Source organism: Marmota flaviventris, chromosome 12, assembly GCF_047511675.1.
Source record: "Marmota flaviventris isolate mMarFla1 chromosome 12, mMarFla1.hap1, whole genome shotgun sequence".
NCBI lineage: Eukaryota > Metazoa > Chordata > Mammalia > Rodentia > Sciuridae > Marmota > Marmota flaviventris.
This window is the reverse complement of record NC_092509.1, coordinates 52,708,235-52,723,005: the sequence shown is the minus strand read 5'-3', so window position 1 is coordinate 52,723,005 and position 14,771 is coordinate 52,708,235. Positions and strand designations below refer to the sequence as shown.

At 32.8% G+C, this 14,771-nt stretch overlaps 1 protein-coding gene across 9 annotated transcripts in view; it reads left to right on the top strand.

The window, feature by feature from the left end:
* Cep170 (centrosomal protein 170) overlaps positions 1–14,771 on the top strand; it is a 127,824-nt gene that overhangs the window by 97,818 nt on the left and 15,235 nt on the right. For 6 of the 9 annotated variants that reach the window (XM_071599980.1, XM_071599975.1, XM_071599976.1 and 3 more), the window contains 2 exons: positions 8,905–9,082; positions 11,632–11,802. In XM_071599980.1, the coding sequence (XP_071456081.1) occupies positions 8,905–9,082; positions 11,632–11,802 (349 nt within the window). The remainder of the gene's footprint in view (positions 1–8,904; positions 9,083–11,631; positions 11,803–14,771) is intronic. The other 3 variants (XM_071599979.1, XM_071599973.1, XM_071599974.1) reach the window with 2 other exon arrangements.

The following is a 14,771-nucleotide window of genomic DNA, read 5'->3' as shown; positions in this document are numbered from 1 at the left end:
TTGGATCAAATTTGCCTAAAGTTAGGTTTTTTTAAAATATTATATATACATATAGTTCCCACCAAATCAACATAAAATTTTTAACGTAATAGGAGTGCTTAGTCTAAGGGGACTATAAAGATGACTTTAGTTAGAGTCAAAGAAAGATATTTTTTTCTTTGTGTGTATATCTAATATAAAATGAAGTGCTATGATAAAAGCTTAAAAAAGTGTATATATATATACACACACACACACACACACACACACACACACACACTGTATCTGTACTAAGATATAGAATTATATAGTTAGGGAATGACCAAACTGAAGATAGGGCAAAGCTTGCTAAATAATGGGAGACTTTGGATGCCAGCTAAGGAATATACATGTCATTTTATCTACTAATCTAGATAACGCTAAAGGCACTGTATAGAACCTGAGAGAAGAGCACTTATTTGTGTCAAAAGTTAATGTGCAGCAGTTGCCAGATGGCAGTGCAACAGCAGCCCTGTGCGGGCATTACCTGTGGCCCATGACACAGGCAGACCCCCTGGGCCACTTCAAGTGTCCTGGGTGCTTAAAGGTAGGTATCTGAGAAGCTGTGCAGGGTGCCTTGTGGGCACATCTTTTGGTCTGCATAACTGTAGGAATGTCTAAAGCTGAAGAAACTTTTCTGTGGATTGTATCACAGCACTCTGACACCTAAGTTCCAAGCTGTAAAGCCAGAGCAACAGTTTGAGACCAGAAATATCTTGCCATGGCTGCCAAGATGATTTCTTCCTATCTTAAGATTCAAACCCTTGTGACTACCTCAGTTCCAAATACCAGACGATATCATGGAAGGTGTGAAGGCCACAACTAAGTATGCATCATTTCAGACAAGGAGTGTCCCAAATCTTTATACCTTTCCTTGTCCTTACTGTCTTGAGAAAAACTTTGTAGGAGGACAGGCTTGTGGAGTACTGCATATTATCCTGTGGTTTGTTCAATATGTGCCTCAATGCCCTGGGGAGACTACTGTAGCACCAGCTTCATAAAAAACACATCCAGTGCCAGTGCCAATTTCCATGGATTATAGTATTGATGAAGAGGACATGATGAACCTGGTGTTACCATATTCCATCAGCTTCCATGACATGTTAAGTGTGAAACCTTTGACTCCTACGGCTTAACTGTACAACAGACCTGGAAATGAGCCATGGCACTAGGACAGGGTCACTTCTGACAGGGGAAATGGGTCTCCAGGTTAGAGTTCTCTTTTCTTTTGGGCTCTTGCCAAAGTTATTTTCCCTACTATTAACCTTGTTTGTCATTTGGTCTAGTGTCATTGTTCCTCAATTACTTCCTAGAGCTTCTACCTCCTCTTCTGGAAGAAAATTCCAGCTTTTTCATTTCCACATATTCTTATTTCACACTTTTTCCTTCCATCCAGTGTTTATCTCTCAGATCCTGTGAGCCACCTGGGACCTTTTCTGGGTCACAAATAGCACAATAAAACACGTGTTTTCTTTCCTTGCCCGGGAGGTATGTGAACTCTGGCAAGAGTACAGCTGACCAGGACTGAAACTCATCTGTGCTGTGGAGCTACTTGTCAGAGGGTGTGGACAGTGGCTACTGGAAGCTGCAATTTGTATTCCTGAAAATATTTCAGGAACCCCCCCTTAGGGTAAAAGTTCTGGATTTTGCATGATCTGATGTTGGAAGTTTTATTATTGATATTTTGCTATGCTTCCTGCAAATGCTTAGAATTAACTGGTTCAGTCTTACATGCCTGCAGGGTATCTTTTTAGGAAAAGGTATAATCATATTTTTAGTGGAGGTATTTGTAGGTTAGGAAAGTTAAACTGCATTTTTCCATAAGTGGGGGGGAGGGTTAATTAAAAGAGGTTGGAGGACCATAGCTTTTTGGTTTGTATTTCAGTCTAACAAATGTGTTTTCAGATGACTGGGTCACATTTACCTTTCTCTTTGGGAGCCTGCATACATTCTTGTCCTGATGTGTGAAAAGCAGTCCTCTGATGATTAAAAAGGAGAAGGCATGAGGACTTTGGTGGTTACTTTTATCCTTAACTTGGTAACTTTTATCCTTAACTTGGTAACTTAGATTAATCTGAGCATTATTTTACTGTCACAAATAGTTTTCTTATGACACATGTTTTAGCATATAAATTGGTGTTTTAAAACTCTGCCTTGTAATTCAGAGAAAAGCTGTTCTGCATCCTGTTGTTTCTTGTTGGAAGAAAGATTGCAGGGCATAGCATATTCTCTGATGAGCAGTTAATAAGAACTATGTACTCAGAATTTGGTTTAGTAGCAGCTCAAGAAACTTGAAGTTGAACATATTTCATGAATATTAATTATAAGGCTAAGACCAATCCCTAAAAAACAAATACCAAATGTCTTCTTTGATATAATGAGAGCAACTAAGAACAAAGCAGGGAGGATGAGCAGGAAGAAAAGATTAACATTAAACAGATACATGAGGTGGGAGGGAAAGGGAGAGAAAAGGGAAATTGCATGGTAATGGAGGGAGATCCTCATTGTTATACAAAATTACATATAAGAGGTTGTGAGGGGAATGGGAAAATAAACAAGGAGAGAAATGAATTACAGTAGATGGGGTAGAGAGAGAAGATGGGATGGGAGGGGAGGGGAGGGGAGATAGTAGAGGATAGGAAAGGTAGCAGAATACAACAGTTACTAATAGGGCATTATGTAAAAATGTAGATGTGTAACCAACATGATTCTGCAATCTGTATTTGGGGTAAAATTGGGAGTTCAAAACCCACTTGAATCAAATGTATGAAATATGATATGTCAAGAGCTTTGTAATGTTTTGAACAACCAATTAAAAAAAGAATATTAATTATAAGGCTAAGAGCTGTCAATCTAATGTATAGGAGTAGAATCTATTAGGTTCATTCATTCATGTCACACATCTCTAGTTTGTGGTAGTTTTTTTCTGGTCAGTGGCTGAGGTTGCAAATGGCTCTGGGCCTGTACACGTTGCTGTGGGTCTCTTACTGCCCATCATGAAAGAGCTAGCTGCAGTTGCCTAGTAACTAGCAAAGACAGGGTCCATTTGGGGCAGTGTAATTTTTTTCCTTAAGGTGTTGTTACTTAGAAGGACCTGCATGTTAAGATCAGCTTCTTGACTATAATTTCTGGAAAAAGTTAACTCGGACCTCCTTAAATTGAGATTCTCTCAAAACAAGTTTGGAGAAAAGTTTGATAAGGCTTTCATTTGAGGGATCTGAGAAGAGCAAATACAATCTCACTGTTGGAACCAAGAAAACAGGTTAATGTGTAAGGTGTTGAAGATCTAAAATATGATAGTGTTGGCATAAATGAATGAATGAATGAGAGAGATGAATTTACAACATTTGATGATTGCCAGGATGGTAAGACAGAATTTAAAATAATTCCATAGTTGTTCAAATGGGAGATTGGTAAGATTTGGGAACACAAAGGCAAGGAAAAGGAACTAGTTATATTTTGGATATACTGACCTAAGATGCTTAAATGATAATCATGTGAAAAAGTCTAGCAGACAAACTGTGGCTTTAAAATATAAGATGTCAATGAAAGCTAGAATAGTAGTTATAGAAGTCATTCACCAAGAGAAAATTAAGTGGTAGTAGATTTTATCATGAAGTAAGGGAATGGTGAGTAAACTCTGAAAGTTGCTAAACAGAGAGAAACCAAATTATAGGGAGATACCATAGCTATGTTATAGCCACATGGTCAAGAGCATGGACTTTGGAATCAGACCATTTGGATTCGAGCCCATTTCTTACCACAAGGCTATGTGAACTCTAGACAAGTTAATTAACTGTGCTCCAGTAATCTGCAAAAAAATGTTCATGATTATAGTATCAATGTGAGAGAGGTGACAAATAGTTACATGTATTTGACCTGGTGTTTGACATATAGTAAACTATGAATAAATGTTAGTTATATGTAAAGGGGGATATAGAGAAAACAGTAATATATGATCATATTTAGATCTTTATTTTGAGCTTTAAGTTTTCTGGTCATCTCATAAATTTATGAGAATCCACATATACCTGGAGTTTCAGAATCAATTTTAAGTTCTTACAATTTATAAAATATTCAACTAGGCTTTGCTTTTTACAGAAGAGTGTTGCACTCATAGATTCACAGGCAATTGACAACATGGGGAAAGATGGCAAGCACTTTTTGGAAAAATAGATAAGGAAACACAGTGAAGAAAAAATTAATAGAACTTGGTATCTGGGCAATTAAAAAGCATTGGATACCTATAGATGAATTAAAGAGATGTGCATTAATTTTCTTGAAGATCTTTTAATTATATTTGTATTATCAAATCTGATTTTTTCAGAATACTTTTGCGAGGCTTGGTGTCAAATGCCTGTAAATCCCGACAGCTCAGGAGGCTGAGGCAGGAGGATCACAGGTTCAAAGCCAGCCTCAGCAACTTAGCAAGGCCCAAATCAATTTAGTGAGACCCTGTCTCAAAATAAAAAAATATAAAAATAAAATTAAAAAATATAAAAAGGGCTGGGTGACTCATTGGTTAATCGACCCTGGGTTCAATCCCCGGTGCCAAAAAAAAAAAGGAAGGAAGAAAGAGACTATTTTCTTAAAATCTTTTATTATGTCTTTTAAGTTCCTTAAAGGATACTTATAAAACCATTCAAGAAGAGAACGAAGTTTTTTCCTTTCTATCTCCTCTTCTTTTTAAATTTCAAGAGACTCATGATGTGGCCTGTTATATAGTACATGGTTTATTTCAAATTGATATATATCCTGACCTTAGTCTTTTTTTCTTTGTATTTTTTGGAGTCTTTATAAGAGTTTTATTTTATTGAAAGTTGTAAAATTGAACAATATTATTGATAATAAAATAGGCCAAGAGATAGGGATATAGCTCATTGGTACAGCACTTGCCTAGCATGTGTAAGAGCCTGGGTTCAATCTCTAGTACCCAGTTTTAATTTTAAAACAGGCCAAATACTGGAACACTGGTTATAGCCAGAAAGTTTGGAACTTAATATGCCATTAAAGCAATAAAGAAAATGTTTATAGTTAATTGAAAACCTAAAATTTTATATTGGCATCTCAAATCAAAATCTGACAGTTTTTTAAAATTTTTTTCTTAGTTGTAGATGGACACAATATCTTTATTTTGTTTATTTATTTTTATGTGGTGCTGAGGATCGAATCCAGTGCCTCACACGTGCAAAGCAAGCTCTCTATCACTGAACCACAACCCCAGCCCCTGACAGTTTGTTTTTATAGTATTTGTTAGGTCACACTTGGCAAAAATTGTATATTTATTTAGGGATACATTGCATTAGGAGTTTTTAAAAATTCTAATTCAATTTAAAAAAATTTTTAAATAGTTTTCACATGTTTGAAATTTGAAATTTTTAATATTTCATTTGCACTTCCAACATACCTAGTGTCTATAATTAATATTTTTTCCAGCATACAAACCTTTAGTGGAAAATAGCCTTTACCTGGTTTAAGTAAGAAAAGTGATATTACTGAGATAAGAAAATAATAAACTTCATGACTTCAAATACATCTATCTTATCTCAAACTTTTTTCTCTCTTTTCTTCTTTTACAAATAATGCATACTTATTTTTACAGAATTAAAAAAATTGGTTCAGTAGTTCTGGCTCTCAAGAAGTATTAGGTTTGAATTAAAGATCTTTATCACTTAATTTACATTTTGTTTGAGACTTGTGCTGGTTCAAAATTTGTAATAAGGAAAATGGACTTAAATTTGAATTGTATTTTTATAATTGGTAGGCTTAAATAGCTATTAATATCGTAAAGGAAGCAGATAGATTATAAAACCTCAAATAAAATGTTTGTTTTTTATTTTATTTTTTTAGAAATATGGCATCATGTAAAAATGTGGATGTGTAACCAGTGTGATTTTGCAATCTGTATTTGGGGTAAAAATGGGAGTTCATAACCCACTTGAATCTAATGTATGAAATATGATATGTCAAGAGCTTTGTAATGTTTTGAACAACCAATAAAAAAAAAGAATTTCTTCCTTTAGCAGATTTGAAAGGGAGGGAGAATAAGTGTAGAAGAAGGGCTTGTAGGCTTAGTTTTTAAATTAGGGCACAGATACAAGAGATGTAAAGAAATATATGATAAGATATTTCAATAAGTGTAACCTAAGGAGCATTATAAAATTAATTTGAAAGCTTAGACTTAGCAACCACATGGGGATAGATGTATCCATACCCTAGATTGAATGATAAATCTTCTGTTTCTGTTTGGAGGATGGCCATAACTTTTGTTTTCTCCTAATAATTTTATTTGCCTTTTAAAATTCCCTATACTGGTTTTAATATACTCTGAAATTTTTAAGCAATTAATTTGAGGTTAACTTAAATTTTATGGTATATATTACTGAGTCAACTGTAAGCAATTTTCATGCAAAGAATATATGTATGTATATATATATATACACAAACACACACACATACACACACACATATATAATATACCAGCAAATGAATACTTTGAATGCTTATTGCCTGAACAATGTATGTTATTTTTACATGAAGAACTGCCCATTTTGATACATGTTTTACTACATAATGTGGACATGGCTGTTGTTGATATTTTTCTAATTAATTCATATTGCTTTCCACAAATATCAGAAGCTTTATTGTACAAATGCCGCAGAAAGAAAGTTCAAAGAAAAAATGAAATTTCAGATAAACTGTTGCTTGTCTTTTAAAAATTGTCATTAAATTTGGTTATTCTGTTTCTCATCTTAGTTCATTTATTTCAGGAAAGAATTGACTATGCAGGTTGATTATCCCCTACACAGTATGCTTAGGACTAGAAGTATTTCACATTTTTAGCTTTTTAGGTTCTTAGAATATTTGTGTGTAAATGGTGGATATCTTGGGCATGGGACCCAAATATAAACTCAAGATTCGTTTATGTCTATACCTTGTATCCTAAAGGTAATTTTATACAGTATTTTTAATATGCCTGTCTTTTTACTATGACCTGTCATATTAGGTCAAGTATAGCATTTTCCATGTTGGTGCTCAAAGTTTTGGGTTTGAAGTCTTTCACATTCTTATTTTCCCAGTTGAGATGCAGATAACCTTATTATCTAACAGAACACTTTAAACTTGTTTTCAAAATAAGCACATCAACATAATCTTTTGAAAAAAATATATTCAGAACAGTAATGTGAGATATAGTATCACAAAATGGAAAGATCTAGTTATGCCTCTTTTTGTGACTTTAACCTAAAAATGATCACACGACTTCTAAGCTTTGTTTTCTTATCTCTAAAGCAAGTGATTAGGACTTCTTTTATAGGTGGATTGTGAGAATTAAATGAGTTAATAAATGTAAAGCTTATTTATAATGTACTGATAATAATGGTGCTCACTATCTATTCTAAGCTCCATGAGGAACCCCTGTCTGCTTCTTCACCATTGTAGCCCTTAGGAACTTACACAATGCCTGGCAAATAATAAGGGGTTGATAAATATTTGTTTGTTTTTCCTACCTTTTTACATTGGTAAATAAGAGAAAAATTAACCATCTTTCATTTCTTATAAGGCTTATATATTAATTCACCATAAATTGTTTCAATTGGTCCATAAGCTTCAACTAAGCATCTCTTTTTAAAACTTTTTTATGCTCTTACTGCATCCCTTAAAAGTCTCTCAAACTCAAATTATTCAAATTTTAAAAATGTTATTTTATACTTATTTTGGATTCTGAAGTTGTTGAAACTTTCACATCAACTTTTAAGAATATTCTATCATTCTGAAACCTTCCCTATGGAAGTAACCAAGTTGAGTTTTGTGTGCAACAGATGCACAACATGGGAAAATTGCATGTCTCAGTGAAATGAAAATACATCTTTCTTGAGACATGTGGAACTATAAATGATAGGTTGTTGTGTTCCTCTCTGTTGAAGAACAAAGGCTAAGTGAAAAATGTCTATTTTCTCTTTTGATTATCACTAGTAACAATTACTTAATTCATCAGTCCATATGGTCAAAAACACAAGTGGCTTTATGGATATGAGTACTAAACCTGAGATCTGATCGTGCCTTGAGTTGTATGGTCATGAGCAAGTCATTCAGCTTCTCTTGAGAATGTGTCCTCATTAATAAAATCAGATAAGTTTTACCTTATAAGAACTTTGTGATCTTCAGAAGACAGCTGGTAAAGTTTATGGAGCTGTGTCAGAGTGTTCTGAATGTATAAATATACAATATTTATAAAAAGAATTTCAATTATATTGAAATACAGTTATCAAATTATTTTGAAGTAATATGGTAGCATATGGTTCTTTTTAATAAAGAGTGTTGTTGTGAATTTAATGACTAGTAATTTTGAAGAAATTATGAACATAAATGATGTTTTGAAATACCTATAGCAACTCTAATATGCTTTCTGTTGATTAACAAAAATCACCAATGTTGTTAATATCATTTTATTGTTGCCTATATTTGAAAGAAATGCCAAGCATCAGTTAGATGTTAGAGAAAGTAATGTTGTAATTGTTTCTTCTCATGAAAGTTTAGACTCCTTGAACTCTATCATCTCCAAGTTTAAGAACCCCATGATATACTAATGCTGGTTATTTTCGTGAACAGTGTATACTTAAAGACATATCTCCATTCAGGGTGCTTAAAATATATTTTTCAAGATGATGTCTTATAAATTATTTGGAATTAAGTTTTGTAAATGCCAGCTTTTAAAGTCTAAGATTTTTGATATCAAAATATTTTGTTGCCTTTACAAAGAATCTTAAGTTGGGGTACAAATCTTTAATTAAATATGCAACTTATATAACTGATTCTATCATGAATTATTGTTTCTAGAGCTTCTCTTTAAAAGGAATTAAATTTCTTTTCTAAACTTACTACCAGGATCAGCCAAGATCTTGCTCTCATTGCTCGGGAGATCAACGATGTAGCAGGAGAGATAGATTCAGTGACTTCATCAGGCACTGCCCCTAGTACCACAGTAAGCACTGCTGCCACCACCCCTGGCTCTGCCATAGACACTAGAGAAGAGGTAGGAGATCTTCATGGAGAAATGCATAAGGTTCTTTCTTTTCTTTATTTCTTTTGCTTTTAGCTTTTTGCTTAGTTTTTTTTTTTTTTTTTTTTGTTTTTTTTGGGGGGGGGGTGTGTGTGATATGTCCACCCTTCCTGTTTGCATGAAGCTCTGCATTTTCCAGCTTTGCTTTAACAAATTTCTTTTATGTGTTTGTAACAAAACAGTAAAGGTTAACATTTGGTCTACTATTAAGATGGAGGTGGAAAATAATTTAGAATAAGAACTTTGCCTGCAAATTTCTGCTCCGTAGCTTTACATGAAATGTGAATCTAAATGGTGTCTGAAAAGCAAACCAAAATTTGATATGATAAATGCTTGTTTTGACTGCTAGTTAATGAGTTACTATCTCTAATAGCAAAAAAAAAAAAAAAAAAAAAAAGATAAAAACACTACAGTTTTTACTGCTTTAAGTGATAATTATGTTAATGAATTCATACACAGTTATATACACAGGGATATTTTAAAAAACAAAGATGTATATTATGTATACATACACACACTATATACGTATGTGTATGTGGTGTGTGTGTGTATGTGTATGTATGTATATGTATAGATTTTCAAAGTATTCTTATGAACTCTGAAATTTAAGTTAACGTATGTAGACTATTGCCTGTACAAAAAAAAATCAGGACCTCTGGCAACACAAACCAGAGGACATCATTTTGCACAACATGTTCCAGAAGGTGACTTTAATTTATAAAATTAATAGTACTATTGTCTCTTGTCCCTCAGTGTCAGTGGGGAATTGATTCCAGGATCTTCACTTCTTTCCCACTGTACATATGAAAGTCTGTCCCTTATGTAAAATGGTATAGTGTTTTCATATAACCTATGCGCATCCTTTTGTGTACTTTGATTCACTTCTTGATTAGTTATAATACCTAATACAATGTGAATGTTACATAAGTCATTGTTAAACTGGATTGTTTTCAGAGTAATGACAAGGGAAAGTTTACAACTACAGGGTTCTTGTTGTTGTTGTTTGTTTTGCTTTTTAAAGAATACTTTCAGTATTTAACCGATGAGATTCCTGGATATGTAAGGTTGACTATATTCTCTGGCCATGTTGGCTATTTTAATAGAGAGCAGAAATGCAAGCAAAGGATCAGCATTTAAAAGAATGATTTGTGCAGTTCAGGGGTTGGTAAACTATTGACAGGAAATTCCTGACTGTTTTTATATGATCTAAAAACTGAACTTTTTTATGTTTTTAAGTTGTTGAAAAATATTAAAGGAATATAATAACTAATAACTTTAAAATTATATGAAATTCACCTTTCCGTTTCTGCAAAATTTTTTCACAGTGTAGACACACTCATTTGTTTAACTGTTGTGTATGGCTATTTCTGTGCTACAGTAGACTGCAAAACCTGAAATATTTATTATCTGTCTCCTTACAGAAAAAATTTGCCAACCCCCAATACTAATGACTCCACTTTTTAAATTTTATAATATAATGTTCTGAATAGTAGCCAAAAATGGCTAACCTTTTTGACAAATTTAATTCTGATTATCTGAGCTGATATTTTCCTCAGTTGCTTTTTGTTATGTTTCTTTTTAGTTCTTTAATGGTCACTTTTCATTTGTTTTTCCTTTATATGTTGTCTGATTTAATAAATGATATTTCATCAATCTGTGTAGAGTTTTGTTACCACATTGATCAATTTTAAATTGTAACTATATATGAAATCATCCTTATTGGTGTAAAACAGAAAGATCTTCTTGGTGGCAAGACATACACATTTCGCTGGTACATTTATAATGATAATATTATTTTTTCAGCTTTATAACTAAATTTTACCTAACATGATTATACATTCACTCAAACTCTGTAGAATTACTCAAACATTTCATTAAATAGACTTTCATTTTTCCTTTTTGTTTTATTTCAGAATATTGTACTAGAGTTTATTTCCTCTTCAGTAAACCCAAATTAGGTAGTATTGAATGTCTGTAATTTGCACTGTAGTATATCATTGGCAGTATATTATTCTTACTAGAAGGTATAATTTCTATAGCATTGTTAAAAGTTTATCTGACTAAGATTAAAATATTTATGTGGATTTAAATTTTTTTCTCTTGTAAATTTAATTGAAATTTGCAATTTATATATCTTATGAAGAAATTTGTCACTTGGATTTGGGAAGGAAAAAAACAGAAAACTAAAAGAAAAAGAAACATTATTTTATACTGGTAAGGCAATATGAGTAAAATGAACTCATTGTCCATCTACATAGCTGAGTTTTTTTCTATTTAGGATCTATTTTTCATTTGGAGAAATTTTATTCATAGACTAATTGATTTTAGCATAGTTATATATTTTAGATTCTGAAAATAAAATCTATGTAGATGAACATCTATTTCATAAAAAATACTTTTAAGTGCTTACTTAAAAAGTAATTGGTTTATTGAAGATGACATGCTTCTGTTACTACTTGAGAATGGAATAACTTATAATCATAAAATTTATGCAGTGTCTATGCTTTTCTAATTTATTCTGTTCTCATAAGGGTTTGCTTTTGTTCTGTTAGTTGGTTGATCGTGTTTTTGATGAAAGTCTCAACTTCCGAAAGATCCCTCCATTAGTTCATTCTAAAACACCAGAAGGAAACAATGGTCGATCTGGTGATCCAAGACCTCAAACAACAGAGCCTCCTGATCATCTAACAATTACAAGACGGAGAACCTGGAGCAGGGATGAAGTAAGTGAACTGTAGACATTGACATATGGCAGAGGAGGCAAGCCCTGTAAGTGGGAAAAGGGGAAACTAATTCATAGGGCTGAGGAAAAATTGGTTATTCTGATAGAATGAAATTTCATCCCAACATCACTTTATATCCAAATAATTAACTCTAAGTGAAATAAGTTCTTGAATGGCAAAAGCAAAACTATAACACCTCTTAGTAAAAATATGGGTTAAACTAACGTTGAACATTATATAAGGGTTGATTTCTTAAAAGACACAAAAAGTTTGACTTCAAAAGATTGATAAATTTTAGTATACTAAAACTAAGGACTTTGGGGCTGGGAAGCATGAGGCCCTGGGTTCATTCCCCAGCACGCCCCCCCCCCCCCCAAAAAAAAATAAGGACTTTTACGTATTTAAAGATACTTCAAGGAACATAAGAAGACAAGTTACAAACTTGTGTAGCACATATAATACAAAAGATGAATATACAGAATATATAAAGAATTCCTACGGATCAATAGAAAACACAAAATCAACTCAATAGAATGAATATCTTCAAAAGATATGAACAGCCGGGCATGGTGGCACATCTCTATTTCCTCAGCAGCTCAGAAGGCTGAGGCAAGAGGATTGTGAGTTCAAAGCCAGCATTCAGCAACTTAGTGAGGCCCTAAGCAACTCAGCAAGACCCTGTCTCTAAAAAAAAAAAAAGAACTGGGGCTGTGGCTCAGTGGTTAAGTGCTCCTGGGTTCAGTTTCTGGTAACAAAAAACAAAACAAAATGAAAAAACAAAAACAAAAGATATGAGCAAACATTGTACAAAGAGAAAATACAAAGACATAGAAAATAGGAAGGATATGTTTAACTTCATGGGTATTCACAGAAATGGTATTTTGAGACAATAGTGAGAGTATAAATAATCAGTAACAAATTAAAAACTCTTAAAGTGTTAAGTATTGAAAGAGAATGTGGCTACATGGACTGCCTTACATGTTGCTGGTGGAGGTTAAATCAATGCAGTCATTCTGGAAAATAGTTAACTTATTTCCTGCATTTGAACATAAAGATGTAGCATGATCTTGCAGTTTTCCTGTTACTATGTATGTAAGGAAAACTTTTTTCCATTGACCAAACAAGGCACACACAAACATATTTATTCAGTAGATTCTTCTCTTATCCATGGTTTGATAAGTTCTAAGACCCCCAGTGGAAATCTGAAACTCGATGGTGCTGAACCCTTTTATAAATATTAATTTTTCCTATATGTATGTGTGTGTGTGTGTGTGTGTGTGTGTGTGTGTGTATGTGTATGGTAAAGGTTTTTTTTAATAGTTGTAGATGGACAGCATGCCTTTATTTTATTTATTTTTTTATGTGGTGCTGAGGATTGAACCCTACGCCTCACACATGCTAGGCAAGTGTTTTGCCATTGAGCTACAGCCCCAGCCCAACTTATGATTAAGTTTGATTTATAAATTAGGTATAGTAAGAGATTAATATAATAATAATAAAATAGAGCTATTATAATAATATTCTGTAATAAAGTTTATTTAACATGATGCCTCTCAAAATACTTTATTGTACTTTCCTCATCCTTCTTGTGATATCAGATGATACAATGTCAATGTGATAAGAAAAAGTAAGGTTAATAACATAAACATTGTGACCTAGCGTTAGGTTACTGTGTAAGGTTCTACATGCATTGGAACATCAGCAGATGATCTTATAATCCATGGCTACTAAGTGACTTGGGGGCAGGAGTGTATGTAGCATGAATAAACTGGATAAAGTGATGATTCATGTTCCAAGTGGAATAGAACAGAATGACAGGAAATTTCATTATGCTAATCAGGACAGTGCACAGTTTAAATTTTATGAATGGTTTATTTCTGGATTTTTCAGTGTAACATTTTCAGACTATGGTTGACCACAGGTACCTAGAACCATGAATTCAAAATCACAGATAATGGGGGACTACTTTTGCTACTACTATTGTTATTATCATGTTGCTAATAACAAAAACTTGGAATCAAAGTGTTTATCTTGGCAAAAAAATATGTAAACTGATATGTTTACAATTTGAACAGTTGTAATAAAAACAAACTATAGAAATGTGCAGTGATATGTTTGAATTTTAGCAATATAAGTGAAAAAACTAAGTCTCCAAAGGTTTTATATAATGTGATTCTTTGTCATATATTTTTGTTAGCATGCAATTTTTATTTTTTTAAATCTATTTGTGCAGTTAGTACTCCAGTATTAATTTCAAACCGTAAAAAGAATGTACTTCCCAGTGATAACAGGCCACAACTATTCATCTGAAAAGAAACCAAACTCTGCCTCTGAAAAGTTTACTAATTACACAGTATTACACACTAATAAACAATATAAATAATGTTGGAACTTCAGTATTTAATATAAATCACATGCTGCCTTTTATTTTTTTAAATTTTTTTTTAGTTGTTGGTAGACATTTTTTTAAATTTATTTTTATGTGGTGCTGAGGATCGAACCCAGTGCCTTGCACATGCTAGGCAAGCACTATACCACTGAGCCACAACCCCAGCCCACATGCTGCCTTTTCTAATGCTTACGACATTTGTTTAATATCATTTAGAATAAACACTTTATGAAAATGCTCCATTACACTCACACATGAAGGAACTGATACACAGAAGAGCAACTAATTGAGTAAATGGTAAACATAACAAACAGAACACTAAATCTAGATAATCATAAATCTGTGATCTTACTATCTACAGTCCTACCTATGACTTAGGACATACTGCCAAAATTCTACATAAATAAACTTTAAGTTAAAATGACAACAGTTTCAATGCATGATGACAAGATACATCTCTAGTCTGTATAATATGTGATCATTCTGTTAACAATAAATAAATGTTAAGGTTTTATGATCATATCATTTTCATATTTTATTTTTAACTCTTGCTTTGTTACATAGTTTTAAACTGTTTTTT